This window comes from Ambystoma mexicanum, chromosome 1q, assembly GCF_040938575.1.
Source record: "Ambystoma mexicanum isolate Mex_15411 chromosome 1q, UKY_AmexF1_1, whole genome shotgun sequence".
Classification (NCBI taxonomy): Eukaryota; Metazoa; Chordata; class Amphibia; order Caudata; family Ambystomatidae; genus Ambystoma; species Ambystoma mexicanum.
The window spans coordinates 1,450,488,230-1,450,507,737 of record NC_090922.1 but is presented as its reverse complement, the minus strand read 5'-3'; the positions used below and the strand labels follow the sequence as shown (position 1 = coordinate 1,450,507,737).

Here is a 19,508-nt window from a genome sequence, read left to right as displayed (position 1 = left end):
CTGCTGAGATCTGAAGGATAAAATCCACCAGGCCTAATACTAAAGCAGGAGCAGCCACTGAACACGTCCTCTCAGATGGGGTTTTGATGATGAAAGGCACAGAGTGACAGTTTAGAATGTTCATTGTTGTTCAGCATTGTCTTCTAGCCAATCAGAGCTGTCACTGTGAGGCTCCATCTTGCCTTGGGTCAGAACCAGGATTCTGAATCAACAAGTTAAGGCCTAACCAACTATAATGGAAAACTTCCCACCCACACAAAGCTAATCTGAAAAGGATAAATAATAAAAAGGAAACTTGAATAAGAGAAGGAAACCTGACAGTACCCCCCTCCTAATGCCCAGTCTCTGGGCCTATCTTGTGTGGGTTTTTAGCATGAACCTTAGCCACTAAACGGGGGGCATGTACATCAACTGAATCTTCCCAAGATCGTTCCTCCGGTCCATATCCCTCCCAATCAATCAAATACTGCAACCTTCCCCTCACTTTCCTAGAATCCAAAATTTGTTTAACCACAAATTCCTCAGATGAATCCTCCAAAATCACAGGGGAAGGTGGTGTTCTGAATCTAGTTCCTGAACAAACTGGTTTTAAAAGACTAACATGAAAAGTAGGATGTACCTTCAACTGCTTGGGTAATTTCAATCGTACTGCCACAGGGTTGATGATTTTCTCTACCTCAAAAGGGCCCACAAATCTTGGACTGAACTTATACCTCCCCTTAATTTTCAGGTATCGGGTAGAAAGCCAAACTAAGTCTCCCACCTTATATTCAGGTCCAGTTTTTCTTCTCAAATCGGCATATCTCTTATATTTCAACTTATTTTCTCCCAGAACCTTTTTTGCTCTATCCAAGTTATTTTTCATTATCAACAAACGATCTTCCACTCTAGGATTCCCTGAATCTTCCTCCAACACCTCAAAACTCAGAAAACGAGGATGAAACCCACGACCCAACAAGAAAGGGGACATAGAAGTAGCATCTTTTCCACAATTGTTGTAAGAGAATTCTGCCAACCACACCAAATCCACCCATTCCTCTCTAGCTTGTAAATAACACCTTAAAAACTTCTCCAATTCTTGATTTACTCTCTCCACTTGTCCATTACTTTCCGGGTGATACCCAGAAGTCAAACTAACTTCCACTCCAAGTTTCTTACAGAAGGCCCTCCAGAATTTTGAAATAAATTGAGATCCCCTGTCAGAGATAACTTGACTTGGGAGTCCATGTAGTCTAACTACACCTTGCAAAAAACTATGAGCCAGTTTTTCCGCGGTAACCTCTCCCTCTATTGGTAAAAAATGTGCTTCTTTAGTAAGAAGATCGACCACAACAAGAATGGTAGTACAACCCTTATCTTGAGGGAGATCAACTATGAAATCCATAGAAATTGTGTGCCAAGGATGAGGAGGAACAGGTAACGGCTCCAATAAACCATGCGGCTTCCCAACTTGACTTTTCGCTTGTGCAGACTACACAAGTTTTAACAAAATTCAAGGTGTCTTGGCGAATTTTTTCCCACCAAAAATTCCTTCGAACCAGTTGCAGAGTTTTTCTGAACCCAGGATGTCCTGCTAAAATAGATTCATGACAATTTCTCAAAACCTTTTCTCTCAACTCATCAGTAGGTACATAAAGCTTGTTATCAAAAACAGGAAGATTGTCTTTCAACTTTCTAGCTGGATCCAGTCTCACCCACTCCATCTTCTGCAAGGACATATTTTGACGAACTTCATTCAAAAAATCAATTTCTTTAATGGCTCCAGCTAACAAAAAACGTTCTGGAGCAATTATAGGTTCTGGTTCTATAATCTCTTTGTCTTCACTTCCAGGAAATTGGCGAGATAACGCATCAGCTTTTTTGTTTTGACTTCCGGGTTTAAACGTCACAATGAAATCATAATCTGCAAAGAACAAAGACCAACGAAGTTGTCGTGGAGACAAAGTTCTTGCAGATTTTAAAAACAATAAATTTCGATGATCAGTAAGGACCGTTACTGTATGTCTTGCTCCTTTAAGAAAATGTCTCCATTCTTCAAAAGCGGACTTTATTGCTAACAGTTCCCGATCAGCAATTGTGGAGTTAACTTCAGCAGCAGAAAACATTCTAGAAAAGAATGCAACTGGATGTATTTGACCAGTAGTTTCATTCCTTTGAGAAAGCACCGCCCCCAACGCTAAATTTGAAGCGTCCGCCTCCACAAAAAAAGGTTTAGAAAGATCTGGATGAATTAGAATTGGACTAGAAGTAAATCTTTGTTTTAACTCTTGAAACGCCTTTTCTGCTTCAAGGTCCCAGTCAAATTTCACTCATTTTTTCAAAAGCCTCGTTATAGGAGCAACCAGCCGAGAAAAACCTTCTATAAATCTCCTATAAAAATTGGCAAATCCTAAGAAACTTTGTATTTCCTTAACCTTAGTAGGAGGGGGCCATTCAAGAACGGCTTGCACTTTTTTAGGATTCATTTCTAAACCCTTAGGTGAAATTATAAAACCTAAACTCCACAGAATCGGTATGGAATTGACTTTTTTCCAATTTGGCAAACAAATGATTTTCTCGCAACTTTTGTAACACCAAGCGCACATGTTTCTGATGTTGATCTAGGTCAGAAGAGAAAATCAAAATATCATCGATATAAACGACAACAAAAATATTCAAGTATTCTCTAAAAACTTCATCAATGAAAAATTGGAAAGCCGCTGGAGCATTACATAGACCGAATGGCATAACTTGATATTCAAACAGCCCAAATCTGGTCTTAAACGCTGTCTTCCATTCGTCCCCTTCCTGCACACGTACAAGATGGTAAGCTCCTCTCAGATCTAATTTTGAGAAAATGTGCTCCTTGTATTTGATTAAGCATTTCTGAGATGAGAGGAAGAGGATACCGGTTCTTAATAGTGACTTTAACTGCTCGATAATCTATGCAAGTTCTAAGCGAGCCATCCGGTTTTGGTACAAAAAATAAAGGAGAGGCCGCAGGTGACTTAGAATGACGAATAAATCCTTTGGCCAAATTTTCTGACAAATATTCTTTTAAATAATCATTCTCTTTCTCAGTAAGAGCATATACCCTACTACTAGGCAAAATTGTTCCTGGCTCCAGTTCAATTTTACAATCAAAGGATCTATGGGGTGGTAATTCTCCTGCCACTTTCTCATCAAATACGTCCCAGAAATCTTTGTAACACTGGGGAAGTTGACCCACTACAGCTCCCACATCATGACCTCCAATTCCAGTCTCAGCCAGAAAACTAGACACGGAATTACTTTGTTTTACCTCTTCCTCTAAGAGACTTCCTGAAAAGCAATTCTCTTTACAAAAATCGGATTGCATGTCAATTGTCCTAGCACTCCAATGAATTAGGGGACTATGGAGAGTAAGCCAAGGCATGCCCAAGATAATCTTCAACAAAGGGGCATCAATTAACTCAAACGAAATTATCTTTGTGACCTCCTGATAACTCCAAAGTTAAAGAACCAGTTCTATGATTAATAGGACCAGAAGATAAACATGTACCATCAACAGCCCTAGTCTGCTCTACAACCTCCTTCAGAATAATTGGAATTCCCAACGATTTGGCCAGACCCCAATCCATGAAATTCCCAGTCGCACCCGAGTCAATCATTACAGGACCATTTCCCTTACACTCCAAATCAAAAAATAAGGATACATTTATGGTTATATGAGGAACCGCTGTCTGCACCGTATTAGCGATCTGTTGTACCTTGACTGCTGAGGAAGAAGTCTTCTTGGGAGTGTAAGGACAGTTTCCTAAAAAGTGCCCACCTCTTCCACAGTATAAACACAGATTATTATCTCTCCTCCTAGTCTTTTCCTCCACTGTTAACGGGCCTCTGATTCTTGGCGATGAATTATTCCCTTTGGGTTTACTCTCTATTTTAGGTCTATCTACTCTAAGTATAGACTTTACATCACTCTGACCATGACGTCTCTCTGCCTTCCTTTCACTCAAACGGAAGTCCAATTGAATAACCAAATCAATCAGACCTTCACAAGTAGGAGGGCGTTCAACTACTCCAGACAAAGCATCCTTTAACTCATCTCTAAGGCCCCGATAAAACAACGAGGCCTGTTTAACCTCGGGCCACTTGCTTTCTAACACAAGGGACTTAAATTGTGTTATATAAGCAATCAAGTCTCTATTACCTTTTTTTAATTCTAAAAGTTCACCATCTACTTCCAGAGATAACTGTCTTCTATCAAACATTTTTCGGAATATCTCCAAAAAACTGGTATAATTTTCTAAAACCGCACTCTTTTGACTCACCAACAACCCAGCCCAAGCAGATGCCTCCCCAGAAAGATATGACAACATAAATGTTATCTTAGAAGCATCTGATGGAAATAATTCTGGTCTACTCATAAAATGTAATTCACATTGCGTTAAGAACACCCTAAATCTCTTGGAATCCCCATGATAACGTTCTGGGGGCGCCAAAGGAACTGGCATAATTATACTCCTTACCCCTTCTGCCACTGAAGGCGCCCGTTGTATGTGTGGTAACTGATCTTCTCTTTCTAACTCAGGTGGAGAACCTGCGCCCCCTGAAACCTCATCCTCTCTCCTTTCTCCCCTCTGTTGAATTTGTGTAACTTTAACACTTAAGTCATCTACCTTTTGACTAAGTAAGGCATTTTCTTCCCGAGAAATTTTCAACTCCTCCCGTAACTCCCTAATCAAAGATCCTAACATCTCCATGGATTCGTCGGGGTTCATGACAGCTCGGGCGGACTAAATTATTGGCCTTTCATTCTGTCAGGCTGAGAGGTCCTGTATCCGCGGAAGCTGCTGAACCCCCGACAATCCCCCTGAGATGTATTTCCCAGAACTAGTTTTCAATACAGCTCTGTAAACTACACCCCAAAGGGAAAGGGAGAATGGGACAACAAAACACCAGGCAGACTGCGTCAAGGCTAATCAGTGCTGAACCTGCAGAGGATAAAGAATAACATATACACTTCCTTAATTCACTTACTTAACCTTATGAATGGGAAGACATTAATCCTTAACTAATAATTGAGAATCCTACCTGGTTCTTCTCTTGAAATTTCTTAGAGAAGCGGATAAGAAGCTGAAAATCTCTTACTTGCGATACTTGAAATTCCCAGCAACTTCTTACATTAGGCAAAACTGGAAGTCTTAGTTCTTTGTTTGTCTTTTTTCCAACATGCAGTGGTAGTTCAATTAGATTGTCTTTAAAATGTTCTTTCTTGTCATTTCAAAACTTTTCAAACTATTTATAATTATCTTGAGTCTTTGAATCCTTGAAGAAAGAGGAAACACGTGCTAAATGCACACGCAGGTTATTTCCATTTAAATTATTGATGAACTTCACATAGAAATCTTCCTGGTTGAAGAACACGCGCAAACGGATGAAGACGCGCGATCAAAATAATCCACACGCGCAAAAAATCCACACGCGCAATAATCCACACGCGCAATAGTCCACACGCGCAATAATGTTCTCCTGCGAGACACGCGAAATAAAAACACCCGCGCTATTGAGTTCAAACGCGACGAAGTGATTCTCAAGCGCAAAATCACTCGCGATGGAAAAAACACACGCGCACTCACATGGCACGCGACGAACAGATTCTCGCGCTTTGTACACCCGCGCTAAAAATCACACGCGCTTTGTACACCCGCGCTAAAAATCACACGCGCTTTGTATTTCACACGCGCTTTGTATTTCACACGCGCTTTGTACACCCGCGCTAAAAATCACACGCGCTTTGTATTTCACACGCGCTTTGTATTTCACACGCGCTTTGTATTTCACACGCACTTTGTATTTCACACGCACTTTGTATTTCACACGCGCTTTGTAGTTCTCACGCAGCGTATAGTTTCTCGCGCTAAGGATCACCCGCGCTATAAAATCGCTCGCGCTCTTTAGTTCACACACAGCGTATAGCTTTTCGCGCAAAGGATCACCCGCGCAATAAAACACACGCGCGTTTAAAATTGCACGAGACCAACCTCTACTCGTGCTCGGAATACACACGCTAGAAAGCACGCGCTCACTTGAATTCGCACGCGACAGTCAAAATCTCGCGCTAAGGAACACCGCACTGGAAACACAAGCGCACTCCGGTAGTTCAATAGTTTTAGTAGAAACACTACTTTTAACGAATTTTCAAGGAGAATGTTATTAAGATGAACAGATTTACAGTAAAAATAAAGTCACTTATCTCCTGAGCGAATTCACAAAGATTTCCTGCTTTTCCTATCTTCAAAAACGAATTCCTGCCAGCTGAAGACTTCTCCTGAAACCCCCAAGAAAGTAGCCGCTCAACTGCTGAGATCTGAAGGATAAAATCCACCAGGCCTAATACTAAAGCAGGAGCAGCCACTGAACACGTCCTCTCAGATGGGGTTTTGATGATGAAAGGCACAGAGTGACAGTTTAGAATGTTCATTGTTGTTCAGCATTGTCTTCTAGCCAATCAGAGCTGTCACTGTGAGGCTCCATCTTGCCTTGGGTCAGAACCAGGATTCTGAATCAACAAGTTAAGGCCTAACCAACTATAATGGAAAACTTCCCACCCACACAAAGCTAATCTGAAAAGGATAAATAATAAAAAGGAAACTTGAATAAGAGAAGGAAACCTGACACTTTCTTAGTAGTAAACTAGTACTCATACTGCCCCCAGCCAATGACTGCCCTCTCCCTAAGCCACGCTGGCAGCCATCTTCAGATTTTTACCGCACGCTCAATTGTTGGGAGTCCTCGTGCTTTAGCTCTCGAGTTTTAGCTGCGTTTTCGTGCTTTTTCAGGAGACTTTATTTTTTTCGGTTTAATCGAGCCTCAACCTCCACCGTTTCTACTTCCGATAACCGGTACCCGTTTCGGATTTCTTCTACGCCCCTCAAGGGTGAAGTTTTCTTCGAGTTTACGCTTCCTGGAGGATTCCCGGAAGACCTGCGGCCTACCTCAATGGACATGGCCCAGGACAAGGGAAGCTCGACGCCTGGATCCAAGCTGTTCAGGTGCTACCCTGGATGCGGATTACAAAACGTTTTCAAGGAGGACGAGCATTCGTGATGTCTCTACTGCCTTCATGAGGACAAGACGCACGTGGAGAAGGACTGTGCGTTCTGCAAGAACCTTTTGGAACGGACCAAACAAAATAGTCGTTCCCGCCTCGCTGCCTGGCTGGAGAAGGGCACAGCGGGTGAGAAGGCGAAGAAAAAGTCTGAGCGGGCTTCTAAGTCCTGTGAGAGCGACCCACGACGGGGGCCGAACAGAAGGCCAAGCATCGCGAGTCTGCGGGCACCGGGAGCGCCGCAAGGTCGGGCTCTTCGGCTGCCAGGCAGGGTGCGACTTCCCCGGCACGTTCAACCACTAGCCAGCGCTCTGGTTTGGGGAAGACGAAGTCCGAAAACCCGGGGAAGAGGAAGTCCGAGAACCCGGGTAAGCTGCTGGAGCGGCCCCGGTAGATCTCGAAGGGGGAGCAAGGCGCTGACCCTGCCCCCAAGGCGAAGGCCCAGGACGCACCTAAGGTGGTGAGGGCTTTGATCCAGCCGGCAAAGGCCTCTATCGAAGTGGTCGCTGCGACCCTGGTGAAGCCGGCTGAGACTACGCCAGTGGAAACAGCCTTTGGACTCAGAGTATCCCTGCCACCGCAAGGGAATGCTCTTTCCAGCCCATCGTTAAGACCCCCGTGAAGTCCCCGGCGGAAAAAGAGGAGGAGGGGGAGGGGGAGGAGGAGGAGGAGGAGGAGGAGGAGGGGGGGTGGTGGTGGCCATTACAGACTCGGAATCAGCCTCTGAGGAGCTCCTGGTGGAAACTGAGAAAGGCCTCAACAAGAGGTTCGAGAAGGTTCGATCCCAGGGGGCGGTCCCCGCTGATGTGATCGAAGATAGCAACGATGGCGACGAAGAGGGCCCAGTGGAGCGGCCATCCCGTCCGTCGCAGCCATTACCCGAGCCCCAGGATAGCTCGGCGGCCATTTTGTTGGCGATCCAATCCTTATGTACCGAGATAAGGACGAGATTACCACAGACCCCGACGGAGGATCCAGAACCAGGCCCGTCGGGAAACCCTTCGTGCCTGCGAGGCCTGTGGACCCCACATCCCCCTCGCCGGACCCTAGAGAGGATACGGCGACGGATACAGCGACGGGGACGGACGACAGCAGCGATGATGCAGCGGACATCCCGTCATCCCCCCCCCCCCCCCCGGCGGGCTGCTCCAGTCGACGAAATTGGCTCCTTCCATGCCTTGATAACCAGGGCATCCAAGCTCTTCCAGCGACGAGAGGCCAAGAGGAAGACAGTCCTCGCGGTGCCTTCGCTCGATGACATCTGGACAAGGGGCTTGCCATCCTCAAGAACCCTTCCACGACGCCCGCCAAGAGGGACAGGTACAAGAAGTGCCTCAGGGCCCAGCCCACGCCGGACTCTGTCGTGTCGGCAGCGGCTAAGAAGAAAGCAGCGGGTGCGGCGGCTTCAACTTCCACTTCCCCGCCGGACAGCGAGGGCAAGAAGTTGGACTCCATGGGATGACGAGTCATCTCGGCGGCGACGACGATTAAGGGAACCAATGCCTTGGCGATCGTGGCCCGCTACGACAGGGAGCTCTGGTTCAAGATAGCTCCCCTGCTAGACTTCCTGCCTGACAAGAGGGCAGAGGCCCTAGAAATTCTGCAGGAAGGCGAGGTGGCGTCGGATCATGCCATAACAGTGACAACGGACATTGCCGATAGCGGATTGCGACAACTGGGCAACGGAGTTTGCCTCCGACGAGGATGGCTCAAGGTGACGGACTTTCGCCAGGACGTCCAGACCAGAGTGTTGGACATGCCTTCGACGGCAACAACCTTTTTGGTAAGGCGGTGGACGAGTCTCTACAGGCCATCAAGACCGACTCGGAGACGGTTCGGGCCCTAGGGGTGCTTCAACAGTGACGGCCCTTTCGGAGCTCCGGAGGCAGACTGGGTGCCTCCAAAGGATCCAGTGGTGGCTCCTCCACTTACCGCCAGGCGGCCCGCTCCTCTTCCCAGGAGGCCTACAGAGGTTTGCAGACTTCGTATGCGTCCGCTACAGGAGTTCCTCGACGCCCGTTGGTTTCAGGTGACGGGCTGCTTCGAGGACAGGATCCCTCTCGACGAGGAGTTCCGTCGGGCGATCCTATGGTGGGGCACCTGTGCTCACCTCACTACAGGCACAGACTTTCAAACCCCGGCGTTTCAGGAGACTGTGACGAGATGCCTCTCTGGAGGGTTGGGGGGCCCACACCGGAGATCTACATGCAAGAAGCCTTTGGCTCCCGGAGGAGAGGTCTCTTCACATCAACATTCTGGAGCTCCGAGCAGTGTTCTGAGCGCTAAAGTCGTTCCTTCCGTCCCTCAAGAATGAAGTGGTGAGGATCTTCCCCGACAACACCATCACGATGTTCTACATACGGAAGCAAGGGGGCACCAGATCCCCAGCCCTATCCAAGGAGGCCCAGGATCTGTGGCACTGGGCAGTCGCCCAGGGGATGTTTCTGGTTCCCCTCCACTTGGCAGGAATAAACACCATCGCCGACTCGCTCAGCAGGGAGCTGCGCTCGTGCCACGAGAGGGGAACTACGCCAGGACGAGGTGGATCGGCTCTTCCAACAATGGGGCAAACCCCAGATCGACCTGTTTGACGGCGACGAACTCCAAATGCCAGAGGTTCGCCAGCAGGTTCCCACAGCCGAGGAGCATGGGCGATGCTTTCTCGTTCCCCTGGGACGGCCTGTTTCTATACGCGTTCCCTCCATTGCCGTTGCTGCTCCGCCTCATCAACCAGCTCAAGAAGTCCAGGTGCAGAATGATCCTCGTTGCACCGGCGTTGCCGAAGCAGATCTGGTTCTCGGACCTACTGGACTTGTCAACGCACCCGCCAGTCAAGCTGCCAGCGGACGCAGAACTTGCAGGCCTGGCTCCTGCAAAGCTATAGTTTGGAGGGTACGATATACCGGCTGATTGCAGAGAGGTTCTTGCAAAAGCCAGGACGTCCTCAACTCTCAAGTGTTACCGTCATAAATGGAAGAGGTTCTCTGTTTGGTGCCGTGCACAGAAGATTAACCCTCTGCGGATTACGGCCCCTCAAGTACTGCCATACCTACTGTCGCTGGCCAAAGTTGGACTGGCTCACTCCTCCATCAAAATTCATCTGGCTGCCATCTCCCGATATACCAGGACTACGGGACGGGCGTCCTTGTGGTCTCATCGCCTGGTGAAGGAATTTATGATGGGACTATTCCGATCATTCCCGCCGGTGAAGGCTCCTGCCCCGGCATGGGAGCTTAATGTGGTACTGACCAGGCTCATGGGGGGGGGGGGCCCATTCGAGCCTATGCATTCGGCGCCTTTGAAGTTCCTGTCATGGAAGACCGCGTTCCCCATGGCCATCACCTCCGCACGACGAGTGGGAGAGATCCAGGCCCTATCTTGCCAGCCTCCATACTTGACTTTTCATGAAACGAGGGTGGTGCTGAGGACACACCCCTCCTTCATGCCCAAGGTGCCGTCGGACTTCCACCTCAACGAGCCCTTGGTGTTATCAGTTTTCTTCCCGTCGCCTTCGACGCCGGCCAAGAGGACTTTGCCCTCGCTGGATGTAGCTATTGTGCTGAAGTTCTACGTGGACCGCACAAAGAGTTTTCGGAAGACGTCACAGCTGTTTGTGAACTTTGGGTCTGTGAATCAAGGGAAGGCTCTCTCGAAGACTTCCATTTCCAGATGGCTCTCCGGCTGCATCATGTACTGTCATCGGTTGGCAAACCGACCACTGCCCGGCCGTCCGAGAGCCCATTCGACCAGAGCGATCGCTGCTACCACGGCGTTCCTGTCTGGTGTGCCCCTGCTGGACATCTGCAGGGCTGCTATGTGGAGGTCGACGCACACCTTCACAAGATTCTACTGCGTCGATCGGGAGTCCAGGGTCGGCCAAGCAGTGCTGCGCAACCTGTTCGCCTAATGTGAGCCTGGTGAGGAGGTAAGAATTGCTTAATGCTGAGTTTGGATGTAATGCTTAATGTTGAGCCTTTGCCACCTCCCGTAGTTGTATGTGTATACTGCTATGTATTCTTTTATTCATGAGCATGTGAACCCATGCTAGACCCCATGCTGGAGAAGGAACAAGTTACTTACCTGTAACTGTTGTTCTCCAGCATGGGTCTGGCATGGATTCACATGCGAACCCTCCCACCTACCCCTCTGCGGCTCTTCACTTGGTCATACTACCACTTTGCGTGCTACCAAATCTGAGGATGGCTGCCAGAGGCGGGGCTTAGGGAGAGGGCAGTCATTGGCTGGGGGCAGTGTGATCCAGAGATCAGTGATTGGTTACTACTAAGAAAGACAGATCAGAAACAAAACTGATACTGATTTTTTCTTTACTGAGGATTCCCAGCCTGACGGGGAATATTCATGAGCATGTGAATCCATGCCAGACCCATGCTGGAGAACAACAGTTACAGGTAAGTAACTTGTTCCTTATTTAATGTTTTTATTGAATTGTGTCCATTTGTGCTTTTCAACACTGCTTTACCTGTATTTTTGACATAATTAGCTTATTGTAATATTACATCCTTTTCTTTTGTTTAGCTCGAAGAAAATCAAACATAGTAAAAGAAATGGAGAAAATGAAAAGTAAAAGAGAAGAAAAGAAAGCAATAAACTCGGAAATAAGAAAAAAACATGCCCAGGTAAAAATACCCAAGTCAAAAGCATACACATTCTAGGCAACTCACTTTTATCATTTTTGCATTAAGTGGTGTTTAATCACCAACTAGAAGTCGAAATTATTTAATTGTCATATAGATGCAAGGGAAATGTGATGAACGACACAAAGCTTGTTTGGTTGTTTAGCATTGCCATGTGCTGACAACCACTTGATTATCACCATGGCTCTTCCCACTCACTACCTGTCCCATAAACGCATCCACCTGGGATACTTGAGCTATTATAAAGTCTTCAGAGTTGGTTTAATTGAAGTTTTAAATGTGCTATTGGTTTAAGTCTTAAAAAAAATTGCTTCTAAACACTTGACTTATAAATAGGTTTTGGCATCTGCTCCATGCAGTTGAAGTCCTGATAAAAATATAAATTGGCAAATAAATACTTCTAGGCTCGATCCATGTGCCCAGGCAATTGTATCTTTTTTCTGCTATTAATATCTTGGAACAATTTACTATTATGGTAGTGCATCACAAATGTTTGCCATGCTTACACAAGCCTTAAACTGTTGGCTTAGCCAATGCTTATTTCAGACATTTATTGTTTGCTAATCTGTCTAAGAGCTTGAAATGCTTTATGTACGGCATACCCTTCACAGACAAAACCAGTGTGCCTTTTGGAGAATTACAAGATTATTCATGAAAATGGATGGAGTACTTATGGGTAAAACGTTCTCCAGCAAGCGTAACCATTGGTACTTTTTGAAAATGAGTTTACTAGTAATCAATTCAGTTACAGAAAAATGCAGACTCTGCTTCTCAAAGTTGCAAAGGAGTCACTGGTACATCTGTTGGTTTGAGGATTCTCAACAATCACCAGGAACAAGACCACGATGGTTCATTTTGCAATTGGCTTAAGTCAGTCTGCTTTGTAACCATGAAGCTGGGCCATTTGGGAAAGTTAACTGGATACCCTCTAGAACTTTATGGTTGGCAAATTCATGTATCCTTTAAAGCATGGGCTCCTGCCAAGGCGAATAAGCTTTAGAATGGATGTCGTGTCCATAGCCCACAAAGGCAGAATGGGAATCGACTGGTGTTATGGAGGTAGTTTTCCAAGACAAACTTGCCATTCCAGACTAAGTCAACCATACCAAAAATATGGCTATATGTACCCCCTTAGGAAGATCTGTTTGGCCGAACTTTCTGCTGCACAGCAGTTGTAAATATTTTGACTTTTTGAAAATTAATTTATTTTTCGTTTTCCTTCTGTTTACACAGTACTTTTATGCCAGGATTCTACACCAAACATCTAATGGGCCGAAAAGTGGTGGAAATGGTTTGAAAAGTTGGTGGGCAGGTTTCGACTGGTTACAATTAAACTACCATTTTTTTTGTTTTTGTTTTTCTTTTGTCTGCTTATATAAGACCGATATCCTGATAGGGGAACCTTTAAATGGTGCAAATGTGAAGAGCTGGACTCACTAATTATGGCTGAAAGCTTCACCAAATAGCTCACATTCTCATCTTAAATCTGACCTATACAAGCATTAAAAGGAAGCTTTAGGAGTTTAGACAACTGCTTTTTATAGCCTTTGAAAAATAATTTTTGGTTGCCTGTAATGTCATTATAAACCTGTACAGCAGGAAGATTGATGATTATTTTTGATAAGTCTAGTTATTAAAAGCAGGCAAAGTACTTGGAGGTTTTAGGTAAAGGACGAAGACATCTCTTATTTAAGGGGGTTGTTTGTTCAATACGTCAAATTCAAAACCACCTTGATTTGAGTACACTTCCTTTTTGAAGGTCTCCTGTATTTCAATATCTGTACAGTCTTCAGGGAGGTTAGGTTGATACGGAATGATCTCCTGAATACAAGTAGTTGCACTACAGGACTGGGGTTTGTGGTGATAAACCTGTCATGCGATGTAGACGTACGGGCAAACTTGCTTGTTTGGAATGTATATAATGTTGGACAAATGCATTAACTCTGGGTACCACAGCCTTCTGGTCTTCTTGAGAGCCTGGCAGGTAGTTTGGGAGTTGCTCATGGTTCTCGGAATGGGACCAAAAGCTTATAGAAATATTCTATACCTTTACATCCAAGCAGTTACTAATCAGGTCACCTGGATCAGAAAATTGCATTTTAGGCATTCCTTGTGGCAAATTGATGTAGAATGTTCTATGTTGATTTGAAAATAGAATTCCATTCCGGATGTGGTTCATATTTGTGCATGACTGCACAGGAAGTCTCCTTTTTCAGTGTCAAAGGATTCCTACATCTCTTTTATAACCCTCCCACCCCCTCCTCAGCCTGAGATCTCATGGAATTGTAGAAGCAAGTTTGGTTAGTGTTCTTACTTCAAATCGTTGACGAGGGAGCACCATTTTAGGAGCCTGTCCTCATGGTCTAAAAGTTTCATCTGCTGGGGAGACAATGTTTAACAATGCCCTTGATCTGCTTGTAGATTGCCCTGGATTGTACACGGTACCAAATAATTTTAGATCCACATCCTTGGGGAGTGGGCAGTTGAGATTCTAGCCAGAACCGCACTTATCCGGCCTAGAGAATGAAAACATGAGCAAATAGATAATGTACTGGTTTAAAAATACATTCGGGCCATATGCCATTGTGTCAAAGCTACAAAAACAGTGTAGCATCTCAGGCCCGATGGTCATGCTTCGGCCAGAAGAAAACACAAGTCTAACCAGCTAACTGATCTGACAAGTAAGTGAACTGATGGAATTTTTTATAAAAACCTACTTGTAACAATGCCACTAATTGAGAGTTGGATTCTCGTCAGCTCGAGCAATTGTCTTCTGCTCTAACTATATTTTATCCTTCATCCTGCAGGAATATGACACCAGTGTTCCAAACTGGGAATTCGGGAGGATGATAAAAGATTTTAGAGCCACTCTGGATTGTCAGCGGATAAGCCTATCTGACCCTGTAAGTCATTTTCAAAGTTTTCTGCTACCGTTGTGGGTATTTGTCATCCATAGTTTCTCACAATTCTGGGCATTGTAAGACTTCCTGCGTAACCTGCAATTCCTGCCTTAGCAGGTTTAGGTTCTGTAGTTGGAATCAGCATTTCGTTTGAACTGATCCTGACCTACTCTAATGTGGGTTATTACTGTGGCCTGCCCTTGGACATCACTCATTTAATTGTACTGTTTAGTTCAGAGTTGCCTGGACACAAGTTTAAAGTAGAATAGAAGCAAGGGCTTGGGGTGCATTCATTGCCCCATCAAGTTTGTCCCAGGTCTGTAGCCGTACTCCCACGACTTGAAAGTCTTCTCCAAACCTTCAGCTCACCGGTGGTGATATATCCCACTTTTCTCAGCACTAACCATTTTGTCGTCCTGTTTAACATTTATTTTAGTGGAACACCACACGACATTAACCTGTAAAAAAAAATACACTAAAGTGTTACCCTATTAATGGCCCATGTTTTGCTATTGACACTATTTGCCAATTATATTTTGACCATTGTGAGCGGTCAGTAATGCGAGGCAGACAACTGCTTGTGGTTTTCTCAGAATTAAACATTTTATTAAAGACGCAAGTTTCAAATAAGTCTTTGCTAAAACTACTCATCAGGGAATTCTTTACCTAGTCTAAATGTTAAGGGAATAACTCCTAACCTAAATAAACTGGCCCTCACAATATAAACAACAAAACATTCAAAGTGAATTATAAACAACATAAGAGTGAACGACAAACAAGTAATTTGTCCCCAAATGTTCGAAAAAGTAAAGTCTTGAACCAGTTCTTGTAAGTTGCAAATGAAACAAAAGCTCACCAAATAAAAATCCACTGGTAACTGTTCAGCTTTCAGTTGAAAATAGCCCTTCAATTCCAGTCAAGAAAATAGCATTAATTCTAATCCTGGATGTCTTCCTTCCAAGATTGTTTTGCCACAGTTCATAGAATAGATCAGCAATTTCTCCTTCTGTAATTCTACAATTGTTCATAACCTCTGCAGTACATTTGGTATAATTGTCAGAATGCTTCTTCTTCGGTTGTTACTTACCTCTTGACAACCATCCTCTTGCTACTGTGGAAACATACTCCTTGGTACCACAGTATGCTACTACTTCAACCTCAATGTGACTTCCGCTAACCTTATTCTACACAACTCCAGTTGTCCAGCATGGGGTCTGGCATGGATTCACATGCTCATGAATATTCCCAGTCGTCGGGCTGGGAAGCCTCAGTAAAAGAAAAAACAGTTGTAGTTTCGTTTCTAAACAGTCTTTCTCCTATAAACCAATCACTGAGCTCTGGGTCATGCTGCCATCAGTCAATGACTGCCCTTTACGTATGCCCCTCCTCTGGCAGCCATCTTCAGATTTTTACCACACGTTCAAGTGTTGGGAGTCCTCGCGTTTTGCTCTCCGATTCTCTGCGTTTTTTTTTCCTCGCTTTTTTATTATAAATTTCTATTTTTTTTTGGTCAATCGAGCCCCTACGCTCCATCACTTATTATTCCAATTAACGGGGACCTGATTTTCGGTATCTCATCACCCCTCAAGGGCAGATATCCTAGTGGTGTTCTTGGAAGCTTCCAGAGGTTCTTCAGGCCGAAATCGTGCCGGATCACTTTGGAGAAGGACAGAGCTTCCCTCTACGAGCTGTGCACCAGCTGCAGTTTGCAGAATGTTTATTCGGATGACAAGCATTCTCAGTGCCTGTATTGTCTACACCCGGCATATAAAGAAGATTGTGAGATCTTCCGTGTTTTCACCAAGCGCACCATAAAGGATAGTCCTGTCCCATTGGCTGCGTGGCTCCAAGCCAAGGCCTCTACCCCGGGTGCTTCTCAGTGGCATGCCTTTTTCGGATCCAGCCAACCTGAGCGGGCTTTTAAGTCCTTTGAGGGCGCTCCATCCGTGTGGGCCCAACACAAGGCCAAGCACTGCAAGTCCATTTTCCGTTGGTCGCTGCTGCGGGTCCCGCAACGGACAGGGCGCATTCGTCATCTCCATCTGGCTCCATCTCCAGCCACCGCTCCAGATCTTCGTCCAAGAGGAAGTTGGATACCACTGCTTAGCTGTGGGGAAAGAGTAAGCGGTCGGAACCGCCTGTGAAAGAGAAGGCCAAGCCGGCCAAGGCCTCTGAGCATCCCGTGAAGGAGAAGGCCAAGATGGCTGACCTGAATGTGAAGGCCCAGGTAGGCCACACCAAATAATCGATCGAGATGGTGGTGGTATCCCGAAGGCAAAAGGGACAGACCCCGGCCAGGGGACACAAGCGATTGCCAGAATATCTCTCCCGGCCAGGGGGGAGTCTTTGTTCAAGCCGATTGTGAAGACTCCGGAGAAGAGGATGCCGGACCTCAGTCTGAGACAACCCCGCAGAAAGGGGGAGGGTGTGGGAGTAGAAGAACTCCAGGGCAAGGACATTTCTTCGTCCGAGGAGGAGAGACTTTCAGTCCACGATGGTGACGACAGCGATGAGGGGAACGCCGACTAGTCAGCTCTCTGAGGAGACGAGGACAACGTTGATAGCGACGGGGTTGACATGGGCTATGGGCCCATTGTTCCCTACTCTACAAGTTCCCCCTAGAGAGGTCACAGGATATCCTCTCGATGCTCTACACGTTGGTGTCGGAGATTCAGAGGAGGTTGCTGTTAACACCGGGGCCACTACTGGCAAAGAGGAGACATCTTACATCTCCATTCCAACAGGCGTTGCCCCGCCCCCTCCACCCCCAGGGGGACAGGGACTGACACGGCGATGATGGATACAGACGATGGATGACGCAGGACTGGGAGACCCTGCATCACCGGCACAGAGAGCCTCTCCACCGGACGAGGTGGGATCCTTTCATTCTATGATTGCCCCGACGTCGAAGCTCTTCCAGCTCACCCCAGAGGAGGGGAGGGGGGTGTTCCTATACCAACGCTGGGAGGTGAAGAGGAAGACTATCATATCAGTGCCGCTCCACGACAACGTCTGGGATGAGGGGCTAACGTTACTGAAGAATCCTTTAGCTCCTGCTAAGAGACCAGCTTGAGAAGAATACCGGGTACCGGAGTTTCAGCCGAAATGTCTCCAATCACAACTATTGCCGTACTCGGTAGTCTCGGCTGCCGCCAGGAAGAAGTCATCGCGTTCGTCTTAATCCATGCACCTGTACAACAAGGGAATAAAACTGGATTCCATGGGTAGGAAGGTAATCTACTCGGCGGCGACGGTGAAAGCGGCCACCACCTTGACGATCATGGCCTGATGACCAGGAGCTTTGGTTCAAGATGGCTCCACTCTTGGATTTTCTCCCCGATGACAAACTAGTCGAAGCTTTGGAGATAATCCAGGAAGGTGAGGTGGCGTCGGACCACGCCACCACGGTGGCGCTGGACATTGCGGGAGCAGGTTTCCACCAGATGGGCAACAGGGTTTGCCTTTGCTGTTGTGGCTGGTTCAAGGCCACCAACTTCAGACAGGAGGTGGACATGCCGTTGAACAGAGACAACCTGTTCGAGAAGACAGTCAGTGAGTCCCTCCAGGCCGTCGAGGCCAACACGGAAACGGCCAGTGCCTTGAGAACGCTGCAGCAACACCGGCCATCCTTTTGTTCATCCGGAGGAAAGTCTAGCAGATCTTCAGAGTTTCGTGGGGGCTCATCCTCCTACCACCAACCCTCACACTCCTCGACCCAGGATCCCAATGGGGGGTTTCTCCAAGTTCTTCAGAGTTGGCCAGCGCCAAAGTACCAACCTCAAAGCAGGACTGAACCGGCCAAGACGTCTGGGGGTGTGGAGGGGGTAGCTGCTTGGCATCCCAGTGCTGCACCCGGTTGAAGGCCGGCTGGCGAACTTCATCAGCGTGTGGGAGACCATCTCCACTGACTGAGTGCTGGACGGTCTCACCCACGGACAAACACTAGAGTTCCAGCGAAAGCGTCATCAAATACCACTGGTGGCCCGGCAGGAAAGCATATCCCTCAGCTGCTGCTGGAGGTTCGGGTCATGTTAAAGGGGCGATAGAGCTGGTCCCAAAGCGGCTCCGGAGTTTACTGAAAGTACTTCCTCGTACAAAAAGAAGACAGGGGGTTGGAGGCCCATTCTCAACTATGACTCAACTACATAGTGTCAGAAGTTCATGATGGTCACGCTGCAACACGTGCTCAGCCAGCTGGAGGAGGGGGACTTTCTGTCGTCGTTGGATCTAAAGGACGCAAAATTTCACGTTGCCTTCCACAAAGGACACCCCAAGTTTCTGCGCTTCGTCGTTCAAGGGAAGCATTACCAGTTGAAGACTCTTCCCTTCCGTCTGAAGTCGTCGCCCAGAGTCTTCAAGTGCCTGGCTCCAGTGGCAGCTCATCTATGACTGCAAGGGATCCACATGTACTCGAACCTGGAGGACTGGCTCAACCGGACCAGATCAAGGGACATCGCCCTCGACCACTCGGAGAAGACCAGCCTCCTGACGGAACTGGGGTTCTCGGTGAAATATGCAAAGACCCGCTTGACTCCTTCGCAGGACGTCTATCTTAGGCGATGGAGATGGTCACGACGGATGCTTCCCTGGAAGGATGGGGATGTCAGACTGGACGTCTTCACGCCAGAGGCCTGTGGCTGCCAGAGAAGCTACACATCAATGTCCTGGAGCTACGGTGGTGTTTTGGGCCCTGTTAAGCTTTTCTCGTGGGAATAAGAGAACACGAAGACAAAAGAGTTTCTTTTAACAAGAACTTTATTAACTCGTGTTTTGTTTTGTAAAGGATATGTTTCCGTGAAGCCTCTTTGGATCAAACAGGATTTTCTTTCCATTTCTGGTGAGTATGGTAAGTCTCTTGAACTACTAATCCTTGTTTTTTCT

General features: G+C 46.7%; 1 protein-coding gene across 5 annotated transcripts in view; it reads left to right on the top strand.

The window, feature by feature from the left end:
• KIF2C (kinesin family member 2C) overlaps nucleotides 1-19,508 on the top strand; it is a 1,350,025-nt gene that overhangs the window by 556,558 nt on the left and 773,959 nt on the right. For all 5 annotated transcript variants that reach the window (XM_069642340.1, XM_069642339.1, XM_069642341.1 and 2 more), the window contains 2 exons: nucleotides 11,609-11,709; nucleotides 14,535-14,630. In XM_069642340.1, coding sequence (XP_069498441.1) covers nucleotides 11,609-11,709; nucleotides 14,535-14,630 — 197 coding nt within the window. The remainder of the gene's footprint in view (nucleotides 1-11,608; nucleotides 11,710-14,534; nucleotides 14,631-19,508) is intronic.